At 47.2% G+C, this 21,617-nt stretch overlaps 1 protein-coding gene across 1 annotated transcript; it reads right to left on the reverse strand.

Annotated features, from left to right (window-relative positions):
* Nucleotides 1-301: 301 nt before the first annotated feature.
* On the reverse strand, nt 302-21,503 carry LOC310650494 (zinc finger protein 783-like). Its single transcript, XM_083380048.1, has 7 exons — nt 21,416-21,503; nt 18,955-19,356; nt 15,507-15,633; nt 13,842-13,961; nt 9,368-9,478; nt 8,001-8,123; nt 302-2,206 (listed from the first exon to the last, which is right to left on the reverse strand). Exons 1-7 carry the CDS (start codon nt 21,437-21,439, stop codon nt 1,485-1,487), a joined length of 1,629 nt encoding a protein of 542 aa, XP_083236174.1. The 5' UTR covers nt 21,440-21,503; the 3' UTR covers nt 302-1,484.
* Nucleotides 21,504-21,617: the final 114 nt, after the last annotated feature.

Genomic DNA, 21,617 nt, shown 5'->3' on the forward strand with positions numbered 1-21,617 from the left:
GTCGCAAAAGCGGATCGCACGACCCCGGGGGACACCGCAATCGTCATAAATATGGGTCGGTTGCCAAGCACCGGAAGTTTGAATCCCGTGACCGCGGGGATGCTACAAGGGTCCTCGGTGTGAAAAACATGTCACTTTTTTCGGGGGCTGTTGTAACTTTGAACGCTCACTAACTGTTGTAAATTGAGGACTACGTGTAACTGCGTTATTTGCCAGCCTTCAAAGCGGTAAACGTCTGCAAAGGGAAGGAACAAAAAAATAAAAAAAAAATGCAAGCGATTCCGACTTTTTTTTTTTTTTTTGGTAAGTGGTCTTGTATTTGCAAACACACCTTTGATACAAAACTACATCCCGAAAAGAACGTCTCTCTCTCTGTGTGGGTTTTTTTTTTAATATATTGTTCATTTTAAAAAAACCAACAAAACGAGGCGGCCCACGTTTTGTGAGATAACAGGAGTTTTAAAATCCTAAAAGCAGCAGAGGGGGAAGAGCCCAGGGAGAACGAATGAATAGGATTGCCACAGGTCAGACGTACACAATTTCGTTCGAGGGCCGGAGGATTTTCCCCGCAGTCGCAATAAAACTGTGAACCGTAAAAGGAAGCGAAGGGGAAAAGAAAGAGAAACAACCGGTGACTCGAACATGAAGTTCCACGGAGTGCAAGCTACATAACGGAAAGTTTTCCCCCTAAATGGTTCCGTCCGTACATTTGGAAAAACGTTTTTTTTTTAAAGCACGCGATCCATCCGGAGCGTGGTTCTGCCGCTAGAAGTTGCGAGTCACTCCTCCAGACACCGATGGAAAAAGCATCACTCTGCGGCCGGCGGGGTCTAACAGAAGCCCAAAGGACGCACAACGAACATTGAGCATCCAGCAAAATGGGACCACTTGGCTTTAAGTGTCTTACGTACAAGGAATAACATCCTGCACAAGCGCACGTATCACAGAGGTGCGCCAGTACAGAGAAGGGAGGGAAGGAGGAAATTGGCGGTCGGAAATCTTTTCAGACTTCCTGTCTCTGCCCCCCCCAATTCTCAATTCCCCCAAACAGCCGGGATCTTTCTGTACTGGGAGGCGTGATTCTTGCACCGTTAGCATCCTCAGCTGAAAAGGAGTCAGATTAGTTGGTAGCAAGCAGCTATTCGTCACCTGTGCACCACCGCAGCGTCCCTTTTCAGAAACGGCGTCACGGGACTCGGTGTACCTCGCCTGTGCACCACCGCAGCATCCCTTTTCAGAAACGGCTTTGCGGCACTCGGCATACGTCACCCGTGCACACCGCAGTGTCCCTTTTCAGAAATGGTTTTATGGCCCTCGGCGTAGCTTCTGGCGCAGAACAAGTCCATCTTTTCCAGCTGCTATGCATCCAGCTGTTCTGCCAGATTAGGCAGAACTGCAGATGTGGGACTGGGGGGCCCGGAGGGAACACTGGCGGGCTTCAATGGATGGGCCGAGTGGCTGAGTTCTTCCCCGTTTGCAAAATGCTAGGGAAGACCGTCACTCCCCAAGACGGGCAAAAGCCGCTGGGCTGAGGCCTCGCCGCCATGAGTCCTCAGGTGGTCCTTGAGCGACTCTTTGTAGCGGAAGCTGCGCCCGCACTCGGCGCACTGGTAGGGGCGCTCGCCCGTGTGAATGCGCTGGTGCTTGAGTAGATTCTGCTTCCGGATGAAGCGTTTCCCGCAGACGGGACACTGGAAGGGGCGCTCGCCCGTGTGCAGCCGCTGGTGGTTCTGCAGGTGCTCCTTGCGGCTGTAACACTTGCCGCACTCGCCGCACTTGTAGGGGCGCTCGCCCCGGTGGGTCATCTGATGCCGCACCAAACCCGAGTGGCAGTTGAAACTCTTGCGGCATTCGGCGCATTCGTACATCCGGGCTTGGCCGTGGTGGCTGCGCTGGTGGACCTTGAGGCTCTTTTTCACCCCAAACATCTTTCCGCACTCGCTGCAGCCGTGGGGACGCTCGGCCGAGCCCTGAGGAGGGCCCAGGATGCTTTGCAGCTCGCTGTCTAACTCCAGCGATTTACCCGCTCGGCATTTGGTGGGGCTGGCAGGCGGTCCGCGAGGAGCCTCGTAGCCTTCCGCCGCGGGAGGAACGGCGAGAACGGCCGCGGCGGGCGACTCTCCCTGGAAGAGCATCTCCCGAGGTCTCGCCGGCTCTTCTGGGCACAGGCGTGGCTGTTCTGCTTTGATGACCATCCCGTCTCCAGCTGGAATGGAAAGCGAAAGAAAAGCAAAATCATTTAACAGTGGTACCTCGGTGCTCACCCAAACATCTATGGAGATCCTCAGTCATCCAGGTCAGGAGACAACTGGACTGTCTTGTTTTCTCTCTTGACGTTTCGCTTCTCATCCACCAATGGCCGGATGGTGAGGGAATGGAAGGATTTATCCTCCTTGCAGACGGCTGGTCATTTGCCTTCTTGGAGAGAGTCGTTGAAGCCACTCGGAGGTTTAACTGCCATTTGCGCTTCAGTCGGACATGCAGACAGCACAGACTGATCCCCAGCAGCCTACGCCCGTCTTCACGACAGTCAGGGGACACAGGGCAGACAAAACACTCCGCATCCAAGAAGGCTCCACACACATTTGCACTACTCAGCCGAGCCCGAGGACGCAGGTAAAACCTCCAGGTGGCTTCAACGACTCTCTAAAAGAAGGCAAAGGACCAGCTGTCTGCCAAGGAATAGAAAATCCTCCCATCCTCCACCATCCGGTCAGAGGCGGTGAAGCTTCTTGGACGAGAAGCGAAACGTCTTCTAAGCAAAACGAGAAAGTCCAGCGGCCTCCTGAAAAAGCACCTTTGGGACTCGGGACTCAGCGTTAATCGGTTCAGGGAGGCGTCATGACTCTCAACAACGAGTACCAAACACATTTCTCCCACACGGAATAATGTGGTGAGCCACAAGGCAGCCGGCTTGTGCGTTTGAGTACCAAACAAACGATGAGTAGCGGGACAAACCTTTCGGGTCAAAATGCATTTTCAGGTCAAACATTTCGGCTCAAATTCGATGGGTTTCAGAGCAGTTGAGCACCGTATTGCCGCTCTAATTTGGTAGAAAGGAGAACAGGCCTCCAGCGCCGTGTTTCTCAAACTCACTTTAAGACATGGGGACCAACTCCCAGAATTCCCCAACTAGGTGCAGTGGCTAGGGAATTCTGGGAATCGGAGTCTACATATGGCCAAGGTTGAGAAACATTATAAGTACTGCAGTCCTTGACTTAGGACCACAACCCGGATCGAAATTTCCCTCGTACGTCCTGGTTGTAAAAAAAAAAAAAATCAAGTCCTTGTAAAAAAAATCAAGTCGGACCTGATTTTTGTGACCATTTTTACTGTGGCCGTTAAGCGAATACCGCGGTCGTAGGCACAATCTCACTCTTCCAAATGAGAACAGGTTTTTTTTCTTTTTTAATAACAGTTTTTAGTAATAGTTTTATTGGTTTATCAAAATATTAAAAAGGTACCAACTTCCAACTCTTTTTAGCACAGCACATGGCAACCGCAAGATTTAGCTTTTACACAGCGCCACGTACAAGTCACAATAAACAATAAATAAATCGAAGTTTCATTTTTTTTCCACCGCGAGATTTTGCTTTTACACAACGCCACGGACAAGCCATTTCTACAACAGTAAATAATAAATAAAAGTTTCAATTTTTTTTTTCATCGCAAGCACAAAATCCGGAAGGAATTTCGAAATAGCAACAAGGTTAAATATATTCTCTTCTTTGGATAAAAGAATCAATTTTATTTGACCATCTCTGTTTCTCTTTGCTGCAGGGAAATAGTATATGCTCCTGTTAAGTCATTAATCTATATCGTAATTCATATTAAGAGGATCCTCTATGTTCTTTCATTGTTTTTTTAAAAAAAAAACCCTAAAGGGAGAAAACACTTTTTTTCTTAGTTTGAATATTTTACTAACTTTCAACAATACTCAAGTATTCTATATAAAGGGGAAGAACCCCTTCATTTTAAACCCAGAAGCCACAACACAAAAACCACATTAAGAGCTTTCATTCAGTTATGCACGTCACACCAATACCAGTCTCCAATGAGCTCACAAATTCAAACAGAATAATCGCTTTATCGTCACTTTAGGTAAAGGTAAAGCTTCCCCCGCACACGCGTGCTCGTCGTTTCCGACTCTCGGGGCCGGTGCTCATCTCCGTTTCAAAGCCGAAGAGCCGGCGCTTGTCCGAGGACGTCTCCGTGGTCATGTGGCCGGCATGACTAGACGCCAAAGGCGCACGGAACGCTGTTACCTTCCCACCGGAGTGGTCCCTATTTTTCTACTTGCATTTTTCATGTGCTTTCGAACTGCTAGGTTGGCAGAAGCTGGGACGCGTAACAGGCGCTCGCTCTGTTACGCGGCACTCGGGATTCGACCCGCCAAACTGCCGACCTTCTGATCGACAAGCTCAGCGTCCTAACCCACTGAGCCACCGCGTCCCTTTAAACGTAGACTAATCGGCATACATGAAAACGAGATATTTTTTTTCTCTCCCTCAAGCTGATCCTCCTGGAGTCCAAAACCTTTTCCTTCTCTTATTTTCAGATTGAATCCACGGTACTTTACAAACGTGGGGAGTTATTCAGGCTGAGTAATTCCCAAACGGGCGTTGGTTTGCTTGTTGCGGCAAACTAGGAAAAATTCTGAATGCTAATCGGGAAACGATGGATCGTTGCGACGGATCGTAAAGGCGTCCAAATTGCGTTTTGGTTTTTTTTCCCCCTCCCAGAACTTTGAACAGTTGCTAAAGAGGCGGTCATAAATTGAGAACAAGGTAAAAACTGCCTATAAAGGAACACAAGGATAAGAGAATCGAAGGGGAACTATTTGTAACTCTGTATTTTTTATGCTTGCCCTGTTCACCGCCCTGAGTCCTTCGGGAGAAGGGCGGTATATAAATAAAATTATTATTATTATTATTATTATTATTATTATTATTATTATTATTATTATTATTATTATTATTATTATTATTAAATTTGCAGATGACGCTAAGGTGGCAGGAGTAGCCAACACCCCAGAAGACAAGCACAGGATCCCAAACGATCTTGGCAAACTTGGAACAACGGCCCCTATCCAACAAAACGAAATCAAAGGGGGAGAAAAGCAAAGTTTTACCCCTAGGCAGGGGGGGAAAAAAAACCCCCAAAGGGACGAGTACAGATTAGGCCAGGGGTCTTCCAACTCGGCCCTTTTATGACTCATGGACTTCAACTCCCAGAATTCCTCAGCTAGGCATGCTGGCTGAAGAATTCTGGGCGTTGAAGTCCATGAGTCATAAAAGGGCCGAGTTTGACCGACCCCTGGATTCGGCGAAACCTGGTTCAAAAAGAGTAACTCTGGCATCCGAGCGGACGATTCCCTTAAAGAGGAGCCAGACGTGTGCGGCGGCCGCCGAAAACGCTACCCCGATCCTCGGTGGTGTAAACAGAGGCACAGAATCAGAGCCACGCCAAGTCTCGGCACCGTTTTCTAACGCCTTACTATAAGGCCACACCTGGAATCCTGCATCGTCACAAAAAAAAAAAGATGCAGAGAAGAGCAACTAAGACGATCCAAGGCCCGGAGACTAAAACGTACGAAGGAGGGTTTGCGGGATTTGGGAATGGCCCGTCCAGAGAAAAGAAGGACTGGGGGGGAGGGAGGGGCGCAAAGTAGCGGTTGTTCCAGTATTTGGGGGGGGTGCTGCCACAAAGAAGAGGAGGGGGGGGTCCACTAATTTTCCAAAGCACCAGAAGGCAGGAGAAGAAGCAACAGACGGCCACGAATCAAGGAGAGAAGCGACCTAGGGAACGAAGGAGAAACTTCCTAACAGTGAGGACAGCGGAACAGCTTGCCACCAGACGCTGTGGGGGCTTTCGTCACTGGAGCTTTTGAAGAAGAGACTGGAGAGTTGCTGGTTTGAAATAGGGTCTCCTGCTTGAGCAGGGGGGCTGGACTAGATGACCTCCGCGGTCCCTTCCGACTCTGTCGTTCTGTACATTCTGTAAGGGCCTCCTGCTTGAGCAGGGGGCTGGACTAGATGGCCTCCGCGGTCCCTTCCGACTCTGTCGTTCTGTAATTCTGTAAGGGTCTCCTGCTTGAACAGGGGGCTGGACTAGATGACCTCCGCGGTCCCTTCCGACTCTGTCATTCTGTAATTCTGTAAGGGTCTCCTGCTTGAGCAGGGGGCTGGACTAGAAGACCTCCAAGGTCCCTTTCCAACTCTGTTCTCTGATTCTGTAAAGGTCTCCTTTTTTTGAGCAGAGGGTTGGACCAGATGACCTCCGCGGTCCCTTCCGACTCTGTTATTCTGTAATGGGTCTCCTGCTTGAGCAGGGGGCTGGACTAGATGACCTCCGAGGTCCCTTCCAACTAATTCTGTAAGCGTCTCTTGCTTGAGCAGGGGGCTGGACTAGATGGCCTCCGCGGTCCCTTCCGACTCTGTCGTTCTGTAATTCTGTAAAGGTCTCCTGCTTGAGCAGGGGGCTGGACTAGATGACCTCCGAGGTCCCTTCCAACTAATTCTGTAAGCATCTCTTGCTTGAGCAGGGGGCTGGACTAGATGGCCTCCGTGGTCCCTTCCGACTCTGTCGTTCTGTAATTCTGTAAGGGTCTCCTGCTTGAGCAGGGGGCTGGACTAGATGACCTCCGCGGTCCCTTCCGACTCTGTCGTTCTGTAATTCTGTAAGGGTCTCCTGCTTGAGCAGGGGGCTGGACTAGATGACCTCCGAGGTCCCTTCCAACTAATTCTGTAAGCGTCTCTTGCTTGAGCAGGGGGCTGGACTAGATGACCTCCGCGGTCCCTTCCAAGTCTGTTATTCTGTAATGGGTCTCCTGCTTGAGCAGGGGGCTGGACTGGATGACCTCCGCGGTCCCTTCCGACTCTGTTATTCTGTAATGGGTCTCCTGCTTGAGCAGGGGGCTGGACTGGATGACCTCCGAAGGCCCTTGCCGCTCTATCCCGAATCTGGTTCTAATTCTGCACCCGATGCCGTTTCATCACGTCTACTTCTTGAAAACAGTCAGCAAAACTACCTTTATGGAAATCTCCAGGAGGGTCTAAAGCATTTTAAGCGTTGATTTTTTGCAACCGTTCAAAGTTACGACGGCACTGGGACAAAAAAAGTGACTTATGACAGGTCCTCGCGCTTACGACCATCACTGCATCCCTCGGGTTACATGATCAAAATGAGAGTGCCTATATTGATAACGGCTGCCATGACCCACAGCTACGGGATCGCCATTTGTGACCATCCCAGACGGCTTCCCACAAGCCAAGCCAAAGGCGGGAAGGCAGATTTGCTTAACGGCCACCCGATTCCTTCAACAACGGCAGGGATTCACTTCAACCGCAGTGGGGAAAAAAATAGTAAAATCGGGGGCGACTCAGTGAACAATTGCTTTGCTTAATGACAGAAATGCTCAGCCCCGTTGTGGTCGTTAAGGATGACTCATCATGCTTTGGAACGTGATTTTGAACTTACAATGTCTGAAATGGTCAATTTCAGCCAAATCTGTCAATTTCACCCTTGATTCCTCTCTCATTTTTGGAATAGCAGCTAATCCTTTACTTACAACGTGAACATTCGAAATTACAACAGGACTGGAAAAAAGCGGCCGGCGACCGTTTCTCACACTTAAAAAGACCGTTGCAGCCTCCCCGTGCTCACCCGATTCCAAATTCAGACGCTTGGCCACTGACTCGTCTTTATGACGTTCGCAGCATCCCAGGGTGTCACATGGATCCCGTTTTTGCGACCTCTGGACAAGCAGCGTCGCACGGGGAAGCCCGATTCACTTAACAACCAACTGAACAGTGGCAGCGAATCATTTCACAGCGGTGGCAAGAAAAGTCGTAAGAGGGGGCACAACTCCCTAGGCAAAACGTCTCGCTTATCGACAGAAATTTTGGGGCGCCTTTGTGGTCGCCAATAGACGGCGAGGTATTATTTCAAAACAACCCCATTCCACTAAAGGAGATGGGGCCAGTCGGACGAGGACTTACCTGGACCGCCTTGCACCGGGAGTGTCTCTCTTTCCGACAGGACCCACTGCGGTCGGACACACGGATCCTCCTCCTGTTTAATCCAGGATAAAAAGTCGTGGGCGGACATGAGTGCCTGGCCACCTGCAGGAGAAAAGAGGGGATGCTCAATTCGCGGAACGGATTTCGGGGATTCCCGCTCTCCCCAAAGGGGACAGAGAGCCCAAGCACACTGGCCCCAAGCCCACCGAAGCACACGCGTGTCGGATGCATGCTGTGTTTGCGCTCAGGGCAATTGGCCTTGTGTATTCAATTTGCACGTGTAAACTGAGCCTTCTTCAACCTCGGCAATTTGAAGAGACATGGACTTCAACTCCCAGAATTCCCTAGCCAGTAAACTGGCTGAAGAATTCTGGTACTTGAAGTCCATATATTTTAAAATATACCATCTGGGGACTTCTGGTGGTTGAAATCCACCCTTCTTAAAATATGCTGGCTGGGGAATTCTGGGAGTTGAAGTCCATATATTTTAAAGCATCTTGGTTAAGGAATTCTGGGAGTTGAAGTCCACATATTTTAAAACAGGCTAGCTGGGGAATTTTGGGAGTTGAAGTCCATATATATTAAAGCATGTTGGCTAAGGAATTATGGGAGTTGCCAAGTCCATATATTTTAAAACAGGCCGGCGGGGGAATTCTGGGAGTTGAAGTCCACATATTTTAAAACAGGCTAGCTGGGGAATTCTGGGAGTTGAAGTCCATATATTTTAAAGCATCTTGGTTAAGGAATTCTGGGAGTTGAAGTCCACATATTTTAAAACAGGCTAGCTGGGGAATTCTGGGAGTTGAAGTCCATATATTTTAAAGCATGTTGGCTAAGGAATTCTGGGAGTTGAAGTCCATATATTTTACATATTGGCTAAAGAATTCTGGGACTTGAAGTCCATATATTTTAAAATATGCTGGCTGGGAAATTCTGGGATTTGAAGTCCATATATTTTAAATCATGCTGGCTGGGGAATTCTGGGAGTCGAAATCCAACTGTCTTAAAAGTGACCAAGCTCGAGTCACCCTGCACTAAACCAGGCTGGGTCATCCAATGGAATAAGCCACACAAACAAGCCACGGTTAATTATTTCCCCTGCTGTTCTCTCCACCCAGCCTGCATTTTTCCAAGGGTCAGGAGATCATAAATTGGAAAATATCTGACAGGAAAGCCATCGGCGCTATCCAAGCTCTGCCTGGGGGATGCCATCTTGCCTTTTTCGACCACCCTGGGTGGAGGAAGTGTCAAAGAGTCCGGGACACACACACACACACACACACACACACACACACACACACACATCCTTTTTGCCCCCAAACATCAAGTCCCCCCCCGCCCATCACCTGCGCACGGGTCCGCCACCAGGCCCCTGTCCTCGGAGAAAGGACCCCCTCCTCCGTACGACCCCTCCTGCTTGATGCGGGTCAGGATGTCCGGCGTGGTGGCCAAGGGTCCTGGGTTCGAGGGAGAGAAGGTGAGGAGGAGGAGGAGGAGGAGACAGACGCAACTTGGAAACACGGCCTGGGACCCCACCCGCCGCCGCCCGCATTGAACCACAGGTTCAAAATGCACCACCCTCCATGGGGGGGGGGAACGTTCTTCTAGAATCGAGGGGCCAAGAATTCGTGCAAGCGGGGGGGGGGGTTGCATTTGGGTAAGGGCCAGGCTGAATAATAATAATAATAATAATAATAATAATAATAATAATAATAATAATAATAATAATAATATTATTATTATTATTATTATTATTATTATTATTATTATTTATTATTATTTATTATTTGTTGTTAGTTGCGAAGTCGTGTCCGACCCATCGCGACCCTATGGACAATGTTCCTCCAGGCTTTCCTGTCCTCTACCATCTTCTGGAGTCCATTTAAGCTCACGCCTACTGCTTCAGTGACTCCATCCAGCCACCTCATTCTCTGTCGTCCCCTTCTTCTATTGCCCTCAATCTTTCCCAGCATGAGGCTCTTCTCCAGTGAGTCCTTTCTCCTCATAAGGTGGCCAAAGTATTTGAGTTTTAGCTTCAGGATCTGGCCTTCTAAAGAGCAGTCAGGGTTGATCTCCTCTAGGACTGACCGGTTTGATCGCCTTGCAGTCCAAGGGACTCGCAGGAGTCTTCTCCAGCACCAGAGTTCAAAGGCCTCAATTCTTTGGCGCTCAGCCTTTCTTATGGTCCAACTTTCACTGCCATACATTGCAACTGGGAAGACCATAGCCTTGACTATATGCACTTTTGTTGATAGGGTGATGTCTCTGCTTTTTAGTGTGCTGTCTAGATTTGCCATGGCTTTCCTCCCCAGGAGCAAGCGTCTTTTAATTTCTTGACTACAGTCCCCATCTGCAGTGATCTTGGAGCCCAGGAAAATAAAATCTGTCACTACCTCCATTTCTTCCCCATCTATTTGCCAGGAATTGAGAGGGCCGGATGCCATGATCTTGGTTTTCTTAATGTTTAGTTTCAACCCAACTTTTGCACTCTCCTTCTTCACTCGCAACAAGAGACTCTTCAGTTCCTCTTCACTTTCTGCCATTAGAGTGGTATCATCTGCATATCTTAGGTTGTTGATATTTCTTCCAGCAATCTTAATTCCAATTTTTGACTCCTCTAGCCCTGCCTTTCTCATGATGTGCTCTGCATATAAGTTAAATAGGCAAGGCGACAGTATACAGCCTTGCCGGACACCTTTCCCAATTTGGAACCAATCAGTGGTTCCGTGTCCAGTTCTCACTGTTGCTTCTTGGCCCGCATATAGGTTTCTCAAGAGACAAATAAGATGTTCTGGTACTCCCATCTCTTTAAGAACTTGCCACAGTTTGTTATGATCCACACAATCAAAGGCTTTAGCATAGTCAATGAAGCAGAAGTAGATGTTTTTCTGGAACTCCCTAGCTTTCTCCATGATCCAGCGTATGTTGGCAATTTGATCTCTAGTTCCTCTGCCTCTTCGAAATCCTGCCTGTACTTCTGGTAGTTCTCGATCCACATACTGCTGGAGTCTAGCTTGTAGGATTTTAAGCATAACTTTACTAGCATGAGAAATGAGTGCAATGGTGCGATAGTTTGAACATTCTTTGGCACTGCCTTTCTTTGGAATTGGAATGTAAACTGATCTTTTCCAATCCTGTGGCCACTGTTGAGTTTTCCAAATTTGCTGGCAAATTGAGTGTAGCATTTTTACTGCAACGTCTTTTAAGATTTTGAATAGCTCAGCTGGAATACTGTCACCTCCACTAGCTTTGTTGTTGCTCAGCTTTTCTAAGGCCCACTTCACTTCACATTCTAGGATGTCTGGCTCGAGGTCAGTGACCACCTCATTGTGATTATCAGGGACGTTAAGCTCATTCTTGTATAGTTCTTCTGTGTAATTTTGCCATCTCTTCTTAATCTCTTCTGCCTCTGTTAGGTCCCTGCCATTTTGGTCCTTTATCATGCCCATTTTTGCATTGAACGTTCCCTTCATTTCTCCAATTTTCTTGAAAAGATCTCTGGTCCTCCCTATTCTATTGTTTTCTTCTATTTCTTTGCACTGTTCATTTAAGAAGGCATTCTTATCTCTTCTAGCTATTCTCTGGAATTCTGCATTCAATTGGGCGTATCTTTCTTTTTCTCCCCTGCCTTTTGCTTCCCTCCTTTCCTCAGCTATTTGCAAAGCTTCCTCAGACAGCCATTTTGCTTTCTTGCATTTCTTTTTCTTTGGGATGGTTTTAGTTGCTACCTCTTGTACAATGTTGCGAACCTCTGTCCATAGTTCTTCAGGCACCCTGTCTATCAGATCTAATTCCTTAAATCTATTTGTCACCTCTACTGTATATTCAACGGGGATATGATTTAATTCATACCTGACTGGCCTGGTGCTTTTCCCTACTTTCTTCAGTTTAAGCCTAAACTTTGCAACAAGAAGCTCATGGTCTGAGCCACAGTCAGCTCCTGGTCTTGTTTTTACTGACTGTATAGAGCTTCTCCATCTTTGGCTGCAGAGCATATAGTCAATCTGATTTCTGTGTTGACCGTCTGGTGATGTCCATGTGTAGAGCCGTCTCTTGGGTTGTTGGAAAAGAGTGTTTGCTATGACCATCGTATTCTCTTGACAAGATTCTATCAGCCTGTGCCCTGCTTCATTTTGTACTCCAAGGCCAAACTTGCCTGTTATTCCGGTTATCTTTTGGCTTCCTACTTTAGCATTCCAATCCCCCATGATGATAAGATTATTTATTATTATTATTATTATTATTATTATTATTATTATTATTATTATTATTATTTACTAAATTTTTATACCGCCCTTCTCCCGAAGGACTCAGGGCGGTGTACAGGGCAATAAATATCAAAATGTAAATGCAAAAGTTAAAAAAAGAGATTAAAAAGAATTAAATAATTATGCCCAGGAATACAATACTAAAAGTGTGTTAAAACTTATTTAAAACCAGCCCCAAATGTGGGTAAGGGGGACCCCCGGAGGTGGAAGATGGATGCATGATGCAATCGTGGTTTGTTCGGCGGCTGGCTGCAAAGGGTGCAGAAGGGTGATCTGGGAAGGGAGGGAGGGAGGGAGGGAGGGAGGAAGGAACGAAGGAAGGAAGGAAGGAAGGAAGGAAAGAAGGAAGGAAGGAAGGAAGGAAGGAAAGAAAGAAGGAAGGAAGGAAGGAAAAATAAGGCATGAAAGAATGAAGGAGGCAGGCAGAAGAGATAGAAGGAAGGGAGGGAGGGAGGGAGGGAAGAAGAAAGACACAAAAGAATGAAAGAAGCGAGGGAGGGAGGGAAGGAGATTAAGGCATGAAAGAATGAAGGAGGGAGGGAGGAAAGAAGAAGGAGGAAGGGAGGAAAGAAGAAGGTGGAAGAGGAAGGAAGGAAGGAAGGAAGGAAGGAAGGAAGGAAGGAAGGAAGGAAGAAATAAGGCATGAAAGAATGAAGGAGGCAGGCAGAAAAGGAGACAGTGAAGGAAGGAAGGGAGGGAGGGAGGGAAGAAGAAAGACACAAAAGAATGAAAGAAGCGAGTGAGGGAGGGAAGGAGATTAAGGCATGAAAGAATGAAGGAGGGAGGGAAGAAAGAAGAAGGAGGGAGGGAGGAAAGAAGAAGGTGGAAGAGGAAGGAAGGAAGGAAGGAGAAATAAGGCATGAAAGAATGAAGGAGGCAGGCAGAAAAGGAGACAGTGAAGGAAGGAAGGGAGGGAGGGAGGGAAGAAGAAAGACACAAAAGAATGAAAGAAGCGAGGGAGGGAGGGAGGGAGATTAAGGCATGAAAGAATGGAGGGAGGGAGGAAAGAAGGTGGAAGAGGAAGGAAGGGAGGAGATTAAGGCATGAAAGAATGAAGGAAGGAGGGAGGAAGAAAAGAAGGGAGATGGGGGGGGAGGGAGGGAGGGAGAGGAAGGAAGGAAGGGTAACCCATGAAAGAAGGAAGGAGGAAGAGGGAGGGAGGAAGGATAGCAGGAAAGGAGGGAGGGAAGGAGGAAGAGAGGGGAGAAAGAAGGAAAGAAGGACGGAAGGAAGGCAGGAAAAAAAACGAAAGGAAAGGAAGGAGGGAGAGAAGGCAGGCAGGAAAGAAAAGATAAGCAAGAAAGGAGAGAGGGAACCAAGAAGGAGAAAAAAAAAGAGAGAGAGAGAGAGAGACCAAAGCAGAGGAAGACGAAGACGAGGAACCCGGAGAGGAAGGAAGGCAACGCCCTCCGCTGCATTCCCACAACCCACTTAACCCGGGTTCCTTTCCCCGGGAGAGCAGGGAGTGACCCGAACCTCCCAATTCAGCCTTTCCAAACCGGGCTGCCTCCCCCCATCCCTCCTCTACCCACCCACCCCCTTTCCCCCGAACCTGTGCAAGGCTCGAGGATCACTTCGCGCTCCTTCGCACTCGGCTCCGGGACGCAGGGTTGGGGCGCCCCTCGGTCGCTCCTGGGGGGCATCTCGGCCTTGGAGACGCTGACGTCGGCCCCTGGAAAATGGAGGTGCAATTAGAAAAACAAAACAAAATGGCAGCCAGAAAAGGAGTCGATGCTCCCCACCTCGCAGGGTCGGCGTTTTGACCGGAAAAAAACCAGCCAATCCAGGCAATCCTCGACTTACGACCACACCTGAGCCCAACGTTTCTGTTACTAAGCCAGACAGTTGTGAGGTGAAGGTTTGCTCTCTTTCCCCATCTCTCTGCTCACAGCTGTCCAGTCCTCGACGTACGACCACAGCTGAGCCCAGCATTTCCGTCGCTAAGCGAGACAGTTGTGAGGTTAAGTTTTGCTTCCTTTTCCAATCTCTCTGGTCAGTTCTCCAGTCCTCGATTTACGACCACAACTGAACCCAACATTTCTGTTACTAAGCGAGAGAGTTGTGAGGTAGGTTTTGGTCCCTTTTACAATCTCTCTGGCCACAGTTGTTCAGTCCTCAACCTATGACCACAACTGAGCCCAACATTTCCGTCACTAAGCGAGACAGTTGTGAGGTTAGGTTTTGCTTCCTTTTCCCATCTCTCTGGTCAGTTCTCCAGTCCTCGATTTACGACCACAACTGAGCCCAACATTTCTGTTACTAAGCGAGAGAGTTGTGAGGTAAGTTTTGGTCCCTTTTACAATCTCTCTGGCCACCATCATTCAGTCCTCGACTTACGACCACAACTGAGCCCATTTCCGCTGCTAAGCGAGACAGTTGTGAAGTAAATTTTGCTCCCTTTTCCAATCTCTCTGGCCACCGTCATTCAGTCCTCAACTTACGACAACTGGGCCCAACATGTCCGTCACTAAGCGAGACAGTTGTGAGGTTAGGTTTTGCTCCCTTTTCCAATCTCTCTGGCCACCGTCATTCAGTCCTCGACTTATGACAACTGGGCCCAACATTTCCATCACTAAGCAAGACAGTTGTTCAGTAAATTTTGCTCCCTTTTATAATCTCTCTGGTTACAGTTGTTCACTCCTCGACTTACGACCACAACTGAGCCTATTTCTGTTACTAAACGAGACAGTTGTGAGGTATGTTTTGCTCCCTTTTACAATCTCTCTGCCCACCGTCCTTCAGTCCTCGACTTACGACAACTGAGCTCCAAGTTTCTCTTTTCTGAGCGAGACAGTTAAGTGCATTTTGCCCCATTTTTACGACCTTTCTTGGCACAGTTGTTCAGTCCTCGACTTACGACCACAACCGAGCCCCAAACTTCCCACCGCTAAGCGAGGACCTTTCTTGATCCGGTTGTTAAGTGAATCACTGCCCCTGTTAAGTTAGGAACACGGTTGTTACGTGAATCCGGCTTTTCCCCATTGACTGTGCTTGTCGGAAGGTCACAAAAGGGGATGCGACCGTCATAATATGAGTCAGGGGCCAAGTGTCTGAATTCCGATCCCAAGTCCCTGGTCGTTAAGTGTGAAAAAGCGTCACAGGTCTCTTTTTTCCCCAGTACTGTTTTAACTTTGAACAGTCACTATATGAAATGTTGTAAATCGAGGACTACTATAAGGGGATAAGAAATCTGCGGCGGCCGGTAACCTGGTTATACCGAGTGTTAGCAAGGATTCGTAGTTTTCCTTCACGAGATTGTTGTACAGGTCTTTTTGCCAGTCGGCCAAATTCTTCCACTCTTCGGCGGAGAAATAAACCGCAATGTCCACAAACGTAACCGGCATCTGCAAATTAAAAACAAAAAAACACACAGATTCGCACTGGTGGCTTAAAAAAAAAAAGGCAGCTTTCGCACCCAGACCCTTAATTGGTCACACCTTCTCACGTGAAGTTAAAAGCGCGAATTGCAACTGCCCCGGGCTTCTTAAAAAGAAAATGAAAGAAAAATGAAGACAATCAGAGGCGGCTTTCCTAGCCGTAGTTTGTTTTCGTTTTTTTAAATGAATTTAAATTTTTACATTTTTAATTTCTCCAAGTCCCTTTTTTCAAGATTAAAGATGGTTTCGTTGCTTAAAATAAAATAAAATAAAATCAAAATCACCCAAAGGGGATCATGACTGATTAAGTAGAAACAAGAAAGAGAAAAAAAAACATGTTGGTCTTTTTCTTTCTTAGTTTGTATTTTGAATTCTTTTTTAAAATTAAATTCCCCCCCCCTCTTTTTAAGATTAAAGAGCGATGACGAAAAGTGACTTCATTGCAAATCCAGTGACGATTGATAAGAAAAGATACATGTTTAATTTTTCTTCCGTAGTTTATATTTTATTTTATTTTATTAGGATTTTTAAAATTAGCTTTTCTTTTTACGATTAATTTAATTTAATTTAATTATAGTGTTTGGCCATTAAGAATGACTAAAAGTGACTTCTTTGCGAAGCCCGTGATGATCGATAAGTTAAAAAAGCTAAGATACATTTTTTAAAAATTTTCCTTCCTAGTTTATATTTTAATTTTTTTAAGTTTCTTTTCTTTTTAAAATCAAAGTTTTTTTTCTCTTTTGAAGATTAGTGTTTTGCCACTAAAAAATTACTAATAGTGAGTTCATTGCAAATCCAGTCATGATTGATAAATTAAAAAAATAATACATTGTTTTAATTTTCTTTCTTAGTTTGTATTTTAACTTGTTTCTTTTTTTAAAAAAGTTTTTCTTTTTAATATTAAAGAGCGTTTTGTCACTAAGAAATTACTAAAACTTCATTGCAAATCCAGCAACGATTGATAAGTAAAAAACAGATACATTTTTAAATTTTCCTTCATAGTTTATATTTTATTTAAGTTTCTTTTCTTTTTTAAAATTAGGGTTTTTTTTACGATTATGGGGTTTTGCCATTAAAAATGACTAAAAGTGACTTCACTGCAAATCCAGTGATGACTGTTAAAAAAAATGATACATTTTAAAATTTTCCTTACAAGTTTATATTTTATTTTTTTTATGTTTCTTTTCTTTTTTAAAATTTTTCTTTTTAAGATTAATGTTTTGCCACTAAAAAATTAAGTTCATTGCAAATCCGGTGACGATTGATAAGCTAAAAAAATAAGATACATTTTTTAATTTTCTTTCCTAGTTTGTATTTTAATTTTTTTTCAAGTTTTGTTTTCTTTTTAAGATTAGTATTTTGCCACTAACAAAATGCTTCATGGCAAATCCAGTGATTGATAAAAAGTTAAAAAAAATAAAGATACGTTTTTCATTTCCCTTCCTAGTCTATATTTTAATTTTTTAAAAAGTTTTTCTTTTTAAAATTAGTTTTTTCTCTTGCGATTAAAGAGTTTTGCCACTAAAAAAATAATTAAAAGTGAGTTCACTGAGAATCGCGTGAGTGTGATAAGTAAAAAAAGATATTTTTTTTCTAGTTTTCCTACCTAGTTTATATTTTATTTATTTTTAAGTTTCTTTTTAAGATTAAAGATTGTTTGGTTCCTAAAGCATTTCTAAAAGTGAATTAATCGGTAATCCTGTAACGACTAATCAATGGAGAATATATTTTTTAAAAAATTTCCTTCCTAGTTTGTGTTTTAATTGTTTTTTTTTCAAGGTTAAAGATTGCTTTGTTACTAAAAAAAATCACTAACAATTTAGAAAGAATAGAATAGAATAGAATTAGAATAGAATAGAATAAAAATGGAATAGAATGGAATGAAATGGAATAAAAAATATGGAATGGAATGGAATAGAATAGAATACAAAATATGGAATAGAATGGAATGGAATAGAATAGAAAATATGGAATGGAATGGAATGGAATGGAATGGGATGGAATGGAATAGAATAGAATAGAATAGAATAGAATAGAATAGAATAGAATAGAATAGAATAGAATAGAATAGAATAGAATAGAATAGAATAGAATATGGAATAGAATAGAATAGAATATGGAGTGGAATGGAATGGAATAGAATAGAATAGAATAGAATAAATAGAAAATATGGAATGGAATGGAATATAAAATATAGAATAGAATAGAATAGAATAGAATAGAATAGAATAGAATATGGAATGGAGTGGAATGGAATAGAATAGAATAGAATAGAATAAATAGAAAATATGGAATGGAATGGAATGGAATAGAATGGAATGGAATAGAATAGAAAAGAAAATATGGAATGGAATGGAATGGAATGGAATGGAATAGAATAGAATAGAATAGAATAGAATAGAATAGAATAGAATAATAGAATAGAATAGAATAGAATAGAATAGAATAGAATAGAATAGAATAGAATAGAATAGAATAGAATAGAATAGAATAGAATAGAAAATATGGAATGGAATGGAATGGAATAGAATAGAATAGAATGGAATGGAATAGAATGGAATGGAATAGAATAGAAAAGAAAATATGGAATGGAATGGAATGGAATGGAATAGAATAGAATAGAATAGAATAGAATAGAATAGAATAGAATAGAATAGAATAGAATAGAATAGAATAGAATAGAAAATATGGAATGGAATGCAATAGAATAGAAAATATGGAATGGAATGGAATGGAATGGAATAGAATAGAATAGAAAATATGGAATGGAATAGAATATAAGAATAGAATAGAATAGAATAGAATAGAATAGAATAGAAAATATGGAATGGAATAGAATGGAATGGAATAGAATAGAAAATATGGAATAGAATAGAACGGAATAGAATAGAATAGAATATTATTATTATTATTATTATTATTATTATTATTATTATTATTATTATTATTACTATTATTATTACTATTATTTATTTATTATTATTATTATTATTCAGGTTGGGTCTCCTCAAAAAGTTGAAGGACCCCGAGTGCCAAAGTCTCCAGATGTGCCGGGAAGACGACAGATGTCCCACCCATCCCGGGGAAACACAATTAGGGAAGTCCTGATGCCAACCCAACCTCTAGAAGCCACCGGCGGAGAAGACACAAGACCAGATCTAGCCCACTTGTGGTCCCGTCAGGAGAACCATCACCCCGTCCTTCTGAGGAACCAGCCTCTTTCCTTTCCCGGCGTTCCTTGTTCCGCTCAAAATCCATCCCTCCTTCCTCCTTGAGGACCCCCCTGACCTTGGGGATTTCTCCCTTGGAGCCCGGGGGGAGCCGGAGGACCCAGAAGTTGCGGTTCTTCAGAAGGTTCTCCATGTTCTCCAGCCTCCTCTGCAGAAGGCCGTACTCTTGAATGAGGGTGCCCAGGACGGCCCACTTGTTCTCCAGTTGGTTGTTGAACTCCATGGCGGTCTTCTCGCAATCCAAAAGTTTCTTCTCGGCTGTGCCGGATCGGCCTTCCAAGCTGAGCAGACGGGTGGCCAACAGGTCAATCTTCCTCTCCATGGCTTGGACGGTGGCCACCACGCTCCAGAGGGAGGCCTCGGCGGTGTGGAGTTGCGCCTCTCGCATGTGGCTCAGCTCGGGCACCAGCGGCGGTTGGAGAGGCATGAGATGTTGAGCTTCCATGTTCCATTCCTGGAGCTGGAGAAGACCAAGGAGTTGGGGGAGATTCGAGAAGATACGTCGACCCCGGTTGAGCGGCCGCCACCCAGGACCCTTTTCAAGCCGCTAGTCCTCAGCTGACCGCGGCGGGCTCAAAGTTATATATAAAAAAAAATAAAAATAAAAGGACCCTTTTTCACCGTGACGACCGTCGCAGCCTCTCCCGCCGTCCCCAAAATGGAGACGTTGGGCAACCGACTCGCATTTACGACGGAGGCGACGCCAGGTCGTTTCCCACCCCACCCCGCCCCTTTTGGCGAGCGTCGGACAAGCCACGTCAAGGGGGAAAGCGGACTCGCTTTCGCAAAGCGGCTCACTGACGTTAGGGAGCGTCTTCGGAAAGTTCGGGAACTGCACCGATTCGCTTAGCGACGTGGGAACCAAGGCCGTAAAACGGGGGTGGGTGGGGGGGTGGGAGAGGGGGCGAAACTCGCCGAGCCACGGTCTGGCTTAACCGACGGGAAATCTGTGGCCCCTCAGAAGTCGAGGACTTCACAACGGTGGCGAGAGAGAGGGTCAAAGGGGGCGAAACCCACTGAAACCACCGTTTCACTTAGCGACGGTTCTTCGGGGCTGACAAAGCCGAGGGCTCTGTGTATTTCAGCCCATCCTATTGAGGCCACCCTGCTCGGACCGAACGACGGGACCGCAATCGCAACCAAAGAGAGCGACGCAAATGTGAGTTCCTTTCCGCACCGCTTCATGAGGACTAGAAACCTGTATTAAATGGGGGAGCCATATATTTTAAAAAGCAATTAAGAGGCGTAATAGCGGGAATGGTGGGGCAGAGGGACACAAGGGATCCCCTGGAGCGGGACAGGGGTCTCCTGGCTCCACTGGGGACGGGGGAGACTGGATCCTTGGAGGGGGGACAGAGGGGGCACAAGGGATCCCCTGGAGCGGGACAGGGGTCTCCTGGCTCCACTGGGGACGGGGGAGACTGGATCCTTGGAGGGGGGACAGAGGGGGCACAAGGGATCCCCTGGAGTGGGGCAGGGATCTCCCAGCTCCACTGAGGATGGGAGAACTGGATCCTGGGGGGGGGCAGAGGGGGCCCAAGGGATCCCCCTGGCGTGGGACAGGGAATCCTCTCCCAGCTCCACTGGCCACGGGGGGAGAATGGATCCTCGGCGGGGGGGGGATGGGCAGAGGGGGCCCAAGAGATCCCCCTGGAGCGGGACAGGGATCTGCTGGCTCCACTGGGGGGGCACAGAGGCTGGACCCTGGTGGGGCAGAGGGACACAAGGGATCCCCTGGAGCGGGACAGGGGTCTCCTGGTTCCACTGGGGACGGGGGAGACTGGATCCTTGGAGGGGGGACAGAGGGGGCCCAAGGGATCCCCTGGAGCGGGACAGGGGTCTCCTGGCTCCACTGGGGACGGGGGAGACTGGATCCTTGGAGGGGGGACAGAGGGGGCCCAAGGGATCCCCTGGCGTGGGGCAGGGATCTCCCCGCTCCACTGAGGATGGGAGAACTGGATCCTGGGGAGGGGGGGCAGAGGGGGCCCAAGGGATCCCCTGCAGCCGGGGCAGGGATCTCCCGGCTGCCAGGAGGAGGCTGGGAGGGGGCAGGAGGGATCCCCAGGATCTCCTGGCTCCAGCGGATAGGGGGGGTTGCAGAGGGGAGGGGGTCTCCTGCCTCCACTGCGGGGGGGGGGGGTGGGAGAAGGGGAGAGGAGGCGTACGTGCGTGCGTGCGTGCGTGCGTGCGTAGAGAAAGCGCCAAAGGAGGAGGAGGATGAGGAGGAGGAGGGAGGGAGGAAGCCCACCCCCTCCCCCTCCCAAAAACCTCCCCCTCCCCTTCCTCCCTCCCCATCTCCCCCTCCTCCCTCCCTCCCTCCCTCCCTCGAGAGCCCCCCCTCCCCTCCCGATCCCGCTCCGGAGACCCCTCCCACCCCCAAACCCCCCCCACCCACCCTGGGATCCGGCTGCCGGGCCTGCTGGACGCTCCCCCTCCCTCCCTCCCCGGCCCTCGCGTGTCGTGTGCGCGTGTCGTGTGTGTGTGGCGCGTCTGTGCTAAAGCGTGGGGGGGTCTCTCACCTGGGCGGGGGCCCACTCCGCCATGGCGGCGACGGGGGTCGGCGGCGGCGGCGGCGGCGGCGGCGGCTGCACGGCCAGGAAGCCTCGGGCGCTGCTGGATCCTCGCCGGGAGGCGCCCCCTGCAGGGCGGAGGAGGCACCGCCGCGCCCTCCGCCCCGCCCCGGCCCCGCCCCGGCCCCGCCCCAGCCCGGGACCTTCGACG

Source organism: Vipera ursinii (genome assembly GCF_947247035.1).
Source record: "Vipera ursinii genome assembly, contig: SUPER_Z_unloc_2, whole genome shotgun sequence".
Classification (NCBI taxonomy): domain Eukaryota; kingdom Metazoa; phylum Chordata; class Lepidosauria; order Squamata; family Viperidae; genus Vipera; species Vipera ursinii.